Source organism: Pelodiscus sinensis, chromosome 32 (assembly GCF_052426305.1).
Source record: "Pelodiscus sinensis isolate ZL-2025 chromosome 32, ASM5242630v1, whole genome shotgun sequence".
NCBI lineage: Eukaryota > Metazoa > Chordata > Testudines > Trionychidae > Pelodiscus > Pelodiscus sinensis.
In genome coordinates, this window is record NC_143083.1 from 2,206,340 (window position 1) to 2,220,245 (window position 13,906).

The 13,906-nt window shown below is 61.7% G+C and overlaps 1 protein-coding gene across 7 annotated transcripts in view; it reads right to left on the bottom strand.

The window, feature by feature from the left end:
• NFIC (nuclear factor I C) overlaps positions 1–13,906 on the bottom strand; it is a 159,288-nt gene that overhangs the window by 41,446 nt on the left and 103,936 nt on the right. For all 7 annotated transcript variants that reach the window (XM_075903269.2, XM_075903270.2, XM_075903267.2 and 4 more), the window contains 4 exons: positions 13,481–13,552; positions 5,892–5,966; positions 5,413–5,536; positions 1,483–1,607 (listed from right to left, as the gene is read on the bottom strand). In XM_075903269.2, the coding sequence (XP_075759384.2) occupies positions 1,483–1,607; positions 5,413–5,536; positions 5,892–5,966; positions 13,481–13,552 (396 nt within the window). The remainder of the gene's footprint in view (positions 1–1,482; positions 1,608–5,412; positions 5,537–5,891; positions 5,967–13,480; positions 13,553–13,906) is intronic.

The following is a 13,906-nucleotide window of genomic DNA, read 5'->3' on the forward strand; positions in this document are numbered from 1 at the left end:
CACGGCCTGGCAGTGTGCGGGGGGGGGGCATAGGGCAGGGACACGGCCTGGCAGTGCGCAGGGGGGCATAGGGCAGGGACACGGCCTGGCAGTGTGCGGGGGGGGGCATAGAGCAGGGACACGGCCTGGCAGTTCGCGGGGGGGGCATAGGGCAGGGACACGGCCTGGCAGTGTGCGGGGGGGGGCATAGAGCAGGGACACGGCCTGGCAGTGCGCGGGGGGGGCATAGGGCAGGGACACGGCCTGGCAGTGTGCGGGGAGGGGCATAGAGCAGGGACACGGCCTGGCAGTGCGCGGGGGGGCATAGGGCAGGGACACGGCCTGGCAGTGCGCGGGGGGGCATAGGGCAGGGACACGGCCTGGCAGTGCGCGGGGGGGGCATAGGGCAGGGACACGGCCTGGCAGTGTGCGGGGGGGGCATAGGGTAGGGACACGGCCTGGCAGTGCGCGGGGGGGGCATAGGGTAGGGACACGGCCTGGCAGTGCGCGGGGGGGGCATAGGGCAGGGACACGGCCTGGCAGTGCGCGGGGGGGCATAGGGCAGGGACACGGCCTGGCAGTGTGCGGGGGGGGGCATAGAGCAGGGACACGGCCTGGCAGTGCGCGGGGGGGCATAGGGCAGGGACACGGCCTGGCAGTGCGCGGGGGGGGCATAGGGCAGGGACACGGCCTGGCAGTGCGCGGGGGGGGGCAGGGACACGGCCTGGCAGTGCGCGGGGGGGGGGCAGGGACACAGCATGGCAGTGCGCGGGGGGGGAGGAGCAGGGACACCATTCCGATCTATCCTGGCTAATAAGTATTGATGGACATAACCTCCATGAATGTATCGAGTTCTTTTTTAAACCCTGTTAAAATCTTGATCTTCACAACATCCTCTGGCAAGGAGTTCCACAGGTTGACGGTACGCTGCATGAAGAAAAAATCTTCTTTTTTTAAACCTGCTGCCTATTAATTTCATTCGGTGACCCCTAGTTCTTATGTTATGGGAAAAAGTAAATAACTTTTCCTTATTCACATTCTTCATATCTGTCATGATTTTACAGACCTCTTATCCCTCCTTAATCTCCTCTTTTCTAAGACGTAAAGTCCCAGTCTTTTTAATCTCTCTTTATACGGCACCTGTTCCAAACCCCTCGTCATTTTTGTTGCTCTTTTCTGAATCTTTTCCAATGCCAAGAGATCTTTTTTGAGATGAGGCGACCACATCTGTAGGCAGTGTCCATGCAGTGGGTGTTTTTAGAGAACTACCCACAATGACTCCCAAGATCTCGCTCTTGAGTGGCTCCAGCTAAATTAACCCCCATCGTTTCATAGAATTATTCTTTCCAATGTGAATTACTTTGCATTTATCAACATTAACATTTCTTGCCATTTTGTTGCCCAATCCCAGCCAAACGACCCTGCCCCTGACACCGAAAGGAGAAGCCAGGTTCAATGATCCGCCCGGTGCCAGAGCTGGGAGCACATGCGCCAGAGACCTACCTCCTTCCATGTCTTCTGTCCAGTTGCGGCTGCTGCTGGTGGGCGAGCTGGGCGAAGTGTAGTACTCGCCCCCCGGACTCGTGTCTATGTCATCCTCCATGGAGCCAGACTTGTGCCGTTTGCTCCTGCAGAAGGGGCAGGAGGAGAATTTATCAGCCCAGGCTAGCCGGGGAGGCCGTCGGCTCCTGCCTGTCATGCCTCGGCATTCTGCCCCTTGCTGTGCTGTGTGGTCTAGTGGCTAGCGCCAGGCATGAGCAGTCTGCCTGTCTGGGTTCTGCTCCTGTCCCTGGGAGGGAAGTGTAGTCCAGTGGTTAATGTGCGGGACTGCCCCTGAACGGCTGCTTGAACTCAGGTGAGATGTGGCCCCTCCTCCCTGAAGTGGGGGGCTCTCCTCCCGCGGGTCACGGCTGCAGTAATGGGATGGGGCTCCTCCCTGGGCAGCGGAAGGAGTTATTCCTCGGGCAGGCTCCTCTCCCTCTGCCTGGAGATTCTGGGCCACGCGTGGCCGGCCGCGGCGCACTGTGGCTGCTGCCCGGCGGGGTGCGCACAGAAGGGGTGAAGCGTTGGCAGCAAGCCCCAGGGGCAAGGAGAAGTGGAGCCGTTGGGCCAAATTCCTTCGGTTACACCTGCACGGCCGCAGTGGGCTGGAGGGAAGGAGTCGGGGGCGCCAGGCACACAGCTGCTCCCGCCTCGCCGTGCCGGTGGGAGAAGCCCTGTGGTCGGCGCCCGCAGGGGGAGTGGGGGTTTTCCACTCCCTCGCGCGAGGACTGAGACGCACACACAGACGTCGACCGGGCCTGTGACAGCTGAGACCGGAGACGGGCCCCGATGCAGCCGATCCCCACTCTACGCACCCGGTTGCCCCACGCCAGCCCCCAGCACCCCAGAGAAAGGGAGGGGCAGGAGCCAGCCCCTTGCCCCAGTGAGGCGAGGTGGGCAGGAGCCAGCCCCTTGCCTGGCCCGAGAGCCGCAGGGCCTGATGGCTGCTGTGTCCCCAGCTCAGGGCAGCCGGCATGGGAGTGACCCTGAGGGAAGAGAAGCCCCTTTCCCTGCTGCAGCAGAGCTGGGCCCTCACACCCTGGGGCCAGCCAGCTACCCCGTGCCCCAAAGGGTGTCTAAACTACATCCATGGCCGGATAAGGCATAGGCTAGCCGGGCAGCTGCCTGGGGCACCAACCTATGGGGCGATGGGGTTTACCGGGGAGGTTGACAAATGGCTTTGATGTCGACCACGGAGCATCCAGACGATAGTGCTGAGCCGCCAAACAGCTGATCGGCACAGCGTGGCGGCCATTTAAATTTAAATGAAGCGGCGATTTGGGTATGTCTAGTAAACTAATCTACATGGCTCTGTCGCCGGAGCCGTGTAGTCTAGACATACCCAAGGTGCTATTCCTCGTAGAGTGAGGTTTACCGCTGTCGACAAAACCTTGTAGTCTAGACACACCCTAAGGGCTTGCTTTGTCGACAGTATGGGTACGTCTAAACTACATGCCTCCGTTGATGGAGACATGTAGATTAGTTTATTCGAAAAAGGGAAATGAAGCCGCGATTTAAATAATCGCCGCTTCATTTAAATTTAAATGGCTGCCGCACTGAGGCGACAAACAGCTGATCAGCTGTACCGATTGGCACAGGTAAACCTGGTTTCACGAGGCATACCTGCAACAATTGACAAAGGCTTCCTTGTCGACCGCGGCGCGTCCAGATTGCCCCGATCTGCCGACAAACAGCTGATCGGCAGAGCGAGGCAGCCATTTAAATTTAAATGAAGCCACGATTATTTTAATTGTGGCTTCATTTCCCTTTGCCGATCTGTCTAATCTACATGGCTCTGTCGCCGGAGGCATGTAGTCTAGACACACCCTATCTGTCGACAAAGTCTCTGTTGACAAAAGCCTGTACTCTAGACATACCCTAAGGCTGTGGCTACACTGGGCCACTTATTCCGGAAAATCAGCCGCTTTTCCGGAATAAGCTGCGAGCTGTCTACACTGGCCCTTGAATTTCCGGAAAAGCAACGATGCTCTACTGTACAAAATCAGCCGCTATTCTGGAAAAACTATTCTGCTCCCGCTCGGGCATAAGTCCTTATTCCGGAACACTGTTCCGGAAAAGGGCCAGTGTAGACAGCCCAGTAGTCTTTTCCGGAAAAGCGTGTCTACATTGGCCACGGACGCTATTCCGGAAAAAGGGCTTTTCTGGAAAAGCAGCCTGCCAATGTAGACGCTCCTTTTCTGGAAATACTTATAACGAAAACTATTCTGTTTTAAGCATTTCTGGAAATTCATGCCAGTGTAGACACAGCCTCAGTGTCCACAGGCCTCAGTCCATAAGCAACAGCCTGGGAGCATGGTCCGGGAGCAGCCGGCCAGGACAAGGGCGTGGCATGGGGCCAGATGGGAAAGCCCATGTCGGGAGCGGAAGGGGGGTGCAGACCGCAGGGCTCCTCAAGCAGTCTCCCACCCAACTCCAGCCCAGCCAGGGCTTGGCGGAGCTGGAAGCCCTGACAGGCCCACATGGCCAGGGTGCTGCAGGTGCCAAGCTGGGGCTGCTCCAAGCTGACGCCGGAAGCCACCAGGCCAAAGCTGTGGGTATTGGTCACTGCTGGATTTGTTCCCAACCCTGCAGCCTCTGCAGCACTGTGGGGTTAAGGAACAGCTGGGCACCTGGGCTGTTAGGCAGGGCGAGGACTGGCCACCAGGGCGATGTCTAGACTGCCTGGCTCTGTCGACGGAGCCATGTCAAATAGTTTATTCGGCATAGTCAAAGAAGTGGGGATTTAAATAATCCCCGCGTCATTACAATAAAAATGGCCGCTGCGCTGTGCCGACGATCAGCTGATCCGGCACAGCACGGCAGTGTAGACTCCGGTAAACCTCGTTTCATGAGGCATACTGGGCTGTGTCTGGACTACATGCCTCCGTCGACGGAGGCATGTAGATTAGACAGATCGGCAAAGGGAAATGAAGCCGTGATTTAAATGATCGCGGCTTCATTTACATTTACACGGCTGCCGTGCTGAGCCGACAAACGGCTGATCAGCTGTTTGTCGGCTCAGCGCGCTAGTCTGGATGCTCCCCTGCTGACATCAAAGCCCTTTGTCAGCAGCCCCGTTATTCCTCGTGGGATGAGGTTTACCGGGGCTGCCGACAAAGGGCTTTGATGTCGGCAGGGGAGCGTCCAGACTAGCGCGCTGAGCCAACAAACAGCTGATCAGCTGTTTGTCGGCTCAGCGCGGCAGCCATGTAAATTTAAATGAAGCCGCGATCATTTAAATCACGGCTTCATTTCCCTTTTTTGAATACACAAATCTACATGCCTCCGTCGACGGAGGCATGTAGTTTAGACGTACCCCGGAGCGGTCGACAAAGGCTTTCCTTGTCGACCGCGCCGCGCCTAGACTGCCGCGCTGTGCCGGATCAGCCGATCGTCGGCACAGCGCGGCGACCATTTTTATTGTAATGACGCGGGGATTATTTAAATCCCCACTTCTTTGACTATGCCGAATAAACTATTTGACATGGCTCTGTCAACGGAGCCAGGCAGTCTAGACGTCGCCGGGGAGGAGAGGTTAACATTGCTCTGCCCACCTGCCCTGGATTTCTCTCCCGTGGACCCGGGCCACGCAGCTCTGCACTGCCGCCCTGTGTGGGCTGTGGGATTCCATGGGCGTGCAGGCACCGCCATGCACGTGCTGCCTGGTGCGGGTGCGGGCGTGTGACCGGGCCTCCCGGCGTGCCGCACCCCCACGTACGTGACGTCGCCACGCGTCTCTGTACGCCCGTATCCCTGGGTCTGTGTGTGCAGGGCCGAGTGCCCCTGACTAGGTGTGCCGGCTGGCCCAGAACCTGCCTCCCCCCACACTGCGCCACCCTGCTCAGCCCGTCCGCCCCAGCCCCCAGAGCCCATGTTCAGGCGAGTACGTACCCGCTGGAGGAGGTGCTGGGCAGCGTCCTTCTCATGCCAGTGTTCGAAGGGTTCAGGTCATAGGCCAGGTGACCTTGCAACTCACCCAGGGAGAAATTTGGCCCCGTGCCTGTCACCACCGGCGCTGTGGATCACAACCCAGAGAGACCTGCGTCAGGGGGCAATCAGAGCCGCCCGCCTGGGAGGCACGTCCTCCACACAGAGCTCCCGTGGGCCTGCATTTGCCACCTGAGCTTATGCCAGCCAGGACTGGCGCCCCAAGGGGCTTGGGAGCACAGCCATTGGCATGAGGCCGCCAGGCTGTGCCCAGCCCCATTCACCCGGCCCTGAGCCGAAATCCAGGCAGGGGCTTGGGGGCAGTGTCTGGCTCGGCTCTGCCTTGTCCTACAATGGGGCATCTGTCAGCCCAAGGAAACTTCTGGGGCCTGATGGCTTTCCTGGCCACCCCCCACCCACCCTGGCCCTGGCCCGATACTCACTCCGGGAGACCTGGATGAGCTCTGTGACGCTGAACACCCCCGACGTGACAAAGCTCTCCTGGAAGTCTGTCGTATCTGCCGCGGGGAGAGAGAGAGAGAGAGCTGGAGAAGAGCCAAGAGCCACGGCTCCGGGCACCCGAGTGGCTGCCTTTCCCGCCCCACGATCTCACCGGGTGGGCCCCCCCCCTGCCCTCCCACTGCAAATCAACCCTCGGGGCACCCGCCCCCCACTGGGGCTGCTTGTACGGCCGCCAGGGCCCGGCACTGCCTGCTGCACTGCCCGAGCTGTGCACGTGGCGGCCACAGGAGGGATGGCAGCCCGGTGGCCGGTCTCCATGGCATGGGGGGGCGGGGAGCTGGCAGGCTGAGGCTCCTCTTGGCTAGGCAGTCACTGTGCTGAACCGCCGGGCGTGCCCAGGCCAGAGCCGCGTGTCCCGGGAAGCCGGCTTGCCGAGCTCATTGCCCATCAATGCGCTGAAGTTAAAAGCTGGCAGAGCCAAGGGGCAAGGCTGGCTCTGGGTTTGCAGGGGGCCGGGAGCCTGCTCTGCTCTCTCCCTGACTCAGTTCAGCCCAGGGGTTGGCCGGGCACCGATGGAGCTATGGGCAGAGTTGGCACCTCAGCTACTGGCCACATCTGCTGTCGCTGCCCGCAGAGGCCAAGGCAGGCAGGACCACGGAGACCCCCTGCAGCCTCAGTGGGGTGCCAGGGGGGCATTGCTTCTCCGGGCATGAAGAGAAGCTGCTTGAGCTGCCCCGAGCTGCCCTGGTGGGCTCAAGGCCGTGGCTGGAGCAGGTGACCGGCTGTCTCCTGCCGCGCTGCACATGTTCACGCTGCAATCTCCCCCCTCCCTCCTGCCAAGTTCCTCAGTTATCCAGTGCGAGCATCCAGGCCCTCTCTCCCTACGGACATTGGAGCAGTGCTAGGCATGGCCCAGCCAGGCTCCTCCCCACCCTGGCAATATCCCTGCCCCCTGAGCGCTGCCCGCGCCTGTCTGGGGCTTGGAGCCGTGAGGGATCCCCTGCCCAGCTCCCCAGGCGCTGGCTGTGAAATCTAATTTCCTCTCGGTGTGACTCATGCTGGCTCCCACGTAGTGCACCTGTGTGTCAGCTCTCTCGTGAGCGATGCACATGGCACGCTGACCTGCTTCCGTTTCGCACCCCCCGGGTGGGACAGCAGCTCGCACCCCTCCCTGGGCACAGGGCTGGGGCGCAAGCACCCAGGGCGGCTGGAACTGGCGTGAAGCTCTTAGCCAGGATGTTGCCTTCATCAGATACAGCAGAGGCAGCACGAGACTTGCCAGGGCTGAGCAGGGGCCCATCTCGCCTGGTGTCCTGGCTCGAACAGCCGCTTCCCAGGACGGGACAAAACCTGCAGTGAGGGGGACCTGCCCCAGGCTCCGCCTCACCCCAGGGCTATTGGTCGGCTCCTGCCCTGAGGCAGGCGGGTCCATTTCCCTGCTAAGATCTTCTGCTTTTAAACGTTGGGTCCGGCTATTCCTGGCTGCGGCGGGGCCCAGGCGACCAGGGAGCCCTGCCCCACGGGAGGGCCCAGGGCTCTTCCCTCCCTCTGAGTTGGAACGTCAGTCGGGGCCATCGTGGGCCTCGCGCCTGAGCGCCGGGCCTGCCGCCCGACCCTGAGCCCCTGCGGGAGAACGGGGGCAGGGGGCGAAAGACGCTGGACGCTGGAACTGCCCCGTTAACCTCCTGTGAAAACTGCCCCTTCCTGTCCCCTGTGTTTGTCCTGCAGCTTCGTCTCCCGGCAGGGCCGGCTCGAGCCTGCGTGGTCCCACCCCCCCGGCACGCTGCCCATCTTACAGCTGCAATTGGGCGCCCCCCATAGGTTGGCGCCCCCCCCCCCCCGCTTAATCTGGCTCTGCTCCCAGCCAGGGGATTTCAGGAGCCCTGCTCTGCTGGGTGGCGTGACCCTCTGGGTCAGACACCTGCTCCCCCGCCCCTTCCCCCCAGCCTTCTCTTCGCTAAGCAGAGCCCAGGGCAGGGGGGCACTTAATGAATTTTGGTACGTGGTCACGGCCAGTCGCACTACCTGGAAGGGGCGGGGCCTGGGGCAGAAGGGGCGGGGCTGGGGACAAGCCTCCCCCAGAGTTGGTTGGGGCTGGAGGCTTTGAAGTAGAAACAGCAAAGGGCTCGTGGCGCCCGGCCCTGCCGCTACCTCCTAGCCTGGCAGCCGCCTGGGGTTGCTGTGGCTATTCAAAAGGCTCACGGCTCCAGCCCCTGCTGGGCTAGCGCTACAACCACGAGCCACGAGGCATTTAAATAGGATCCTGAGCCACCTCCTGGAAAATCGGTGGCACCGGCAGCAGGATATAACTAGAAAGCAACCAGGTGCAGCCTGCAGGCCAGATCAAAGTGTCAGGCGGGCCAGATCCGGCCCCTGGGCCGCATCTTGCCCAGCCCTGGCCTAGCGCTACAAGGCAGGCTTGCCTGCCCTTTAGTCATTCTCAAGACTCTTCTTTAACCCCCCCGCCCTCATTATAAACATCTTCGTGACTTGTGGGCCCTGCAACGCAGGATCCCGGCCGTGTCGGGCCAAAACCAGAGGTAAAAGAACCTCCAGGTTGCAGCTTCCATGCCTCCGTCACTGTCAGATCCATCGTCCTGGCTTTGCTGAAATTTACTCTAACGCTGCTCTGGCGTCGTTCGAACCCCCGGACTCTTGTCCTGCCCTGATGGCAAGAGAACAACTTTTCTCCGTCTTCTTCTTGGCCTCCTGGAACAGAGGGCTGGGTGCTGCGTCCCTAGACACGTGAGTTTGCAGGTTGCGGGCTGGGCCCAGCTCCCCAGCAAACACGCCGGCTCCTTCTCGGTGACTTGTCAGCTTCGTTATTCGCCAATCTTTGTGTCATCTGCAAACTTACCAGCGACGGCCTAGTGCTGTGTTCAAGGGTGTTGGTAAAAATGTGACATCCCGAGGGGCCAGGACCGGACCCCTGCAGGGTCCTGCACAAAGCACATCAGTGAGTCCCCGCGCAGAGACCCTTGACAATGCATGTCGTGTGCCGCGCTGATCTTGTATTGTTCTGGTTTCGTAATCAAAATATCCTGCAGTACCAAGCCCAAATGCCTTGCATCAGCACTGGAACCGCTGCCAGCCGGAGCTGAGGTCTCTTGAAAGAAAGCGATCAAGCGAGGGTGACCAGATTTGCACCCGTTTTCCCCTCTCTGCCGTGGTGGGGGACTGTGGCTCGTGTGCGTGTGAAGGCCGACGCATGCAGCTCTGAGGACAGGAATGGTGCACGTGGCCGCACCAGAGCAGCAACCAATCACTCGGCTTAGCAACTAAGCAGCATGCGCTCCTGTGGCCAGGCTGGGCCAGGGTCTCAGAAGAGCACAGGACTCAGTGGTCTCACCCCAGCCCCACCAGAGACCCTGCGTGACCGGGGGGCAAGTCCTTCAGCTCTCCAGGTCTCAGCAACCTGCAATGGAGACTGAAACTGCTTCTTTTGTCTGTCTAGACTGTGGGCTCTCTGGGCAGGGGCGGGCAGCACCTGGCATGGTGATCCAGTGCGGGCATGCAGGGTGCTACTTCTCCGGAATAACTGATGGCTCAGCAGGCCCGGAGATGTCCACCCCCAACCGGCAGCCAAGCTCCTGCCCACATGCCCCGGGCTGGCAGAGCCAAGCGCAAGGGCCTCTGGCACATGTGGGGTGACTCAGAAAAACAAACCCAGCCCCAGGGGTGACTCAGTAGAAAGCAGCCGCGGGCGGGAGAGCCTGGCACTCATAGGAAGACAGCAAAGTCAGTGAATGAGGGCAAACTGCAAACTGGCCAGCTGGGCGCCCGAGCCTACTGCTGCACCATCTCGCTCGCCTGCTCCTGCTGCCCCCTGCCCGCTGCCACAGGCCCATGCAAACATGCCGCTGGCCTCTCTGAGGGAGCCGAGATGGCTGTTGTGCTGGAGAGCTGGGCTGAGGCCTGCCAAGCTCATTCCATGCTCCACGGACCAGCTGATAACAGCGCTGGCTCCTGGCCAGCCGGGGCTGAGGTCTGCCCATGGCCCAGAGAGAGGTTATTCAGCATCTGCCTGGAGCATATCTCACCCCCGGCACCGAGGAGCCGTCTCCTACTGCAGCCCGGGCTTGCAGAGTCAGCACTTCCACTGCATGGGGGCAAGAGCCTGGGGCCGTGCCCCAGCCGCCGCCCGAGTCACTGTGGGTCTCAGCTTCAGGGGCTGAGAAGCTGCTGGCAGAAGCCAGAGGCGGAGGAGAAAGCCCTGGCTCAGCACTTTCCTCTCTGTGGCATTTTCCCATCTAGAAAAATCCAATTGCTTCTTGCCGGTCCACCTTTCAACCCAGCTCTTCCGGGCACTGCTGGGGATGCCCTGGGCCAGCGGCAGCCAGGGATGTGGCCAGTGTGGGCCTGCTGGCCAAATGTGCCTTGTTGGTGATGTGGGCAGCAGCTTTCTCTAAAACCGTGTGGCCTCGGGACACCTGGGTTCTTTTCCTGGCTCTGCTGCTGACCTGCTTCTGGGCCCTTCCACCCTCGGGGTGCCAGGCTGTCTCAAGGTGTCAGTGGGGCCCGGCTCTTTCCTGGGGGCCCCAGGTGCTGCTGTTCCACATACTATTTGCTGCTGGGGCCAAATACGCCCATGGGGAACGTCTGTGAAATCAGGGGGTCGCTGTGGATGCTCTTCCCTTGGCCTTCCTAATGGACAAGCCTCGCAGTGCGGAACCCACTTCCCCGGGGCTTTCTGAGAGCGAAGGGTTGAAACGCTCCTGCTGGTGGCCGGGGGCTGCTCTCCATTCGGCTCCTGGTTTTCTGCTAGTCTGCCCCTCTCTCCAGTGCTCCCCACTGCACCGGCCCAGCCCCGCCTCCCCCAGGTAACAGCCCGTGTTTGCTAATCACCGTGCGGCGTCTGAGCACCAAGCTCGCTTCATGCAAAGGGCTGGGGGACACACAGAGCCCACTTCCTGTGAATGCAGGTGCCTAAGGCGGGTGTTTTGGCCCAGAGCCTCAGCCTGGCAGCCAAGCACAGAGCCACTGCCTTGGGGTGCTGACCAGAGGGGACCAGGTGCCCTCAGCACCTTACTCATTGACTGCTGGCAAGAGGGATCCATGTGCCCTGGAAAAGACCCCAACAGCTCCCAGTGAGCCATAGGGGGCACCTGGGCTTTGACCTGCCAGCTCCTGGTCTGATCTCACTGGAGAGCGGGCGAAACTCTGATCCCTGAAGGAGCAGGAGCCTCTGTGCTGTTGGCTGCAAAACTCAGTAAAAACCGTCCCACTTCCATAGGGCTGGATTGGACTGCGCCCTCCCGGCGCCCCTGCTGCGGGAGCGAGAACCCCCCTTGGTACTGAATTAGCCCCGTGCTCCCTGGCGCCCCCTGCTGCGGGAGCGAGAACCCCCCTTAGTACTGAATTGGCCCCATGCTCCCTGGCGCCCCCTGCTGCAGGAGCGAGAACCCCCCTTGGTACTGAATTGGCCCCGTGCTCCCTGGCGCCCCCTGCTGTGGGAGTGAGCCCCCACCCCTTGGTACTGAATTGGCCCCGTGCTCTCTGTTGCCCCCTGCTGCAGGAGCGAGAACCCCCCTTGGTACTGAATTGGCCCCGTGCTCCCTGGCGCCCCCTGCTGCAGGAGCGAGAACCCCCCTTGGTACTGAATTGGCCCCGTGCTCCCTGGCGCCCCCTGCTGTGGGAGCGAGAACCCCCCTTGGTACTGAATTGGCCCCGTGCTCCCTGGCGCCCCCTGCTGTGGGAGCGAGAACCCCCCTTGGTACTGAATTGGCCCCGTGCTCCCTGGCGCCCCCTGCTGTGGGAGCGAGAACCCCCCTTGGTACTGAATTGGCCCCGTGCTCCCTGGCGCCCCCTGCTGTGGGAGCGAGAACCCCCCTTGGTACTGAATTGGCCCCGTGCTCCCTGGCGCCCCCTGCTGTGGGAGTGAGAACCCCCCTTGGTAGTGAATTAGCCCCGTGCTCCCTGGCGCCCCCTGCTGCAGGAGCGAGAACCCCCCTTGGTACTGAATTGGCCCCGTGCTCCCTGGCGCCCCCTGCTGTGGGAGCGAGAACCCCCCTTGGTACTGAATTGGCCCCGTGCTCCCTGGCGCCCCCTGCTGTGGTACCGAGAACCCCCCTTGGTACTGAATTGGCCCCGTGCTCCCTGGCGCCCCCTGCTGTGGTACCGAGAACCCCCCTTGGTACTGAATTGGCCCCGTGCTCCCTGGCGCCCCCTGCTGTGGAAGTGAGCCCCCCCCCCTTGGTACTGAATTGGCCCCGTGCTCTCTGTTGCCCCCTGCTGCAGGAGCGAGAACCCCCCTTGGTACTGAATTGGCCCCGTGCTCCCTGGCGCCCCCTGCTGTGGGAGCGAGAACCCCCCTTGGTACTGAATTGGCCCCGTGCTCCCTGGCGCCCCCTGCTGCAGGAGCGAGAACCCCCCTTGGTACTGAATTGGCCCCGTGCTCCCTGGCGCCCCCTGCTGTGGGAGCGAGAACCCCCCTTGGTACTGAATTGGCCCCGTGCTCCCTGGCGCCCCCTGCTGCGGGAGTGAGAACCCCCCTTGGTACTGAATTGGCCCCGTGCTCCCTGGCGCCCCCTGCTGTGGGAGCGAGAACCCCCCTTGGTACTGAATTGGCCCCGTGCTCCCTGGCGCCCCCTGCTGCAGGAGTGAGAACCCCCCTTGGTACTGAATTGGCCCCGTGCTCCCTGGCGCCCCCTGCTGCGGGAGCGAGAACCCCCCTTGGTACTGAATTGGCCCTGTGCTCCCTGGCGCCCCCTGCTGTGGGAATGAGGTTTGTTCCTTTGCTGAGGCGCGCTGGGGCGAAGGGCCTGGGGCAGCCATGTGACCCTCTCTGTGCCCCCCACAACTCTCCAGGCCCACACGGGTTGCAGGGCCCTGGGGGGTAATGTGACCAGAGATCCTGGCACAGCGTGCACAAGTGCTGAGCAAGCTTTCTCTGCCCTGCTCTGCCAGTGTCCCACACCCCTGGGAGGCAGACCCTGCACTCTTCTGGTCCCGCCCCCCAACTCTGCAGTGCCCCTAAGCTCCCATCACTCCTTGCTGCTCCCGTCCAGAGCTCCCCCAACAGCTCTGACGCTGCCCCTCCCTGCCACCCCACAGTCCCTCTGCTATCCTTCCCCCGGGCCTTCTGAGCAGAAACCTGCCGCCCCAAAAGGTCCCAGAATGATGGGGTAGGCCCCTTCGGATCCTGAAATGTGTCAACTAACTAACTAACTAACCCACCCAGGAGGGTCTTTTCCATCCCCTTCAGCTTTCCCCACAGTCAGGAGGAACCTTCCTTTGGGATTTTTAAAGAAAAGCGGAGAGGACTTGAGGGCAGGAGCCGCGGCTGTAGGAGCCCACCTCCCCCACCCCATTCTCAGGCCTCTCTGTGCAGAGATTTTCCACCAGGAGGCACCAGGCTGAGAGGACCCCACACGCTCAGTCTTGTAGCCAGAGAGTGGCCTGGCCCCTGGGTTTGTGGCGGGAGAATCGGGTGGGTGTGATCAGAACGGGACAGCTTCCTCTGAGCCATGGGGGATCCAAGAGCCAGCTGTACATGGGGCTGCGTGCGAGATCTGCCCTCATGCAAGCTGGCAGGGGAGTGGGGACAAGGATTCTGGGACCCTCCTCTTACCCAGCGTAATCGGTTTGCTGTCCTCCTGGTCCGAGCCAATCCCTGTCCTCGGGCTACTGCTTTGCTCCGAATCTGAAAGGAAAAGCTGGGCATGAGGCTTTGCAAGCCAGCACCCCCTGGCCAGCCCCGATCCCCCCATCCTGAGGCCCCTCCTGACCCCATGCACCGCTCTGAGCAGCGCCCCCTACTGGCAGAGCCCTGCCATGCCACTGCCCCCACGGTGCTCAGGATGGCAGGCTGCTAGGTGCAATGTCTGTGCCAAGGCAGGCCTGCCCATGTGGAAGGGGGGTGCTGTGCTGAGGCAGCTGGCCCCACAGAGGCTGTACATCTGCCTTGCTCGCAGCCTGAGGCTGCCCCACAGGGTCACCCCAACTCCTGGCCTGGACAGGCAGCCACAGAAGGAGCTGCGGGGGAGGGGGGGAAGGA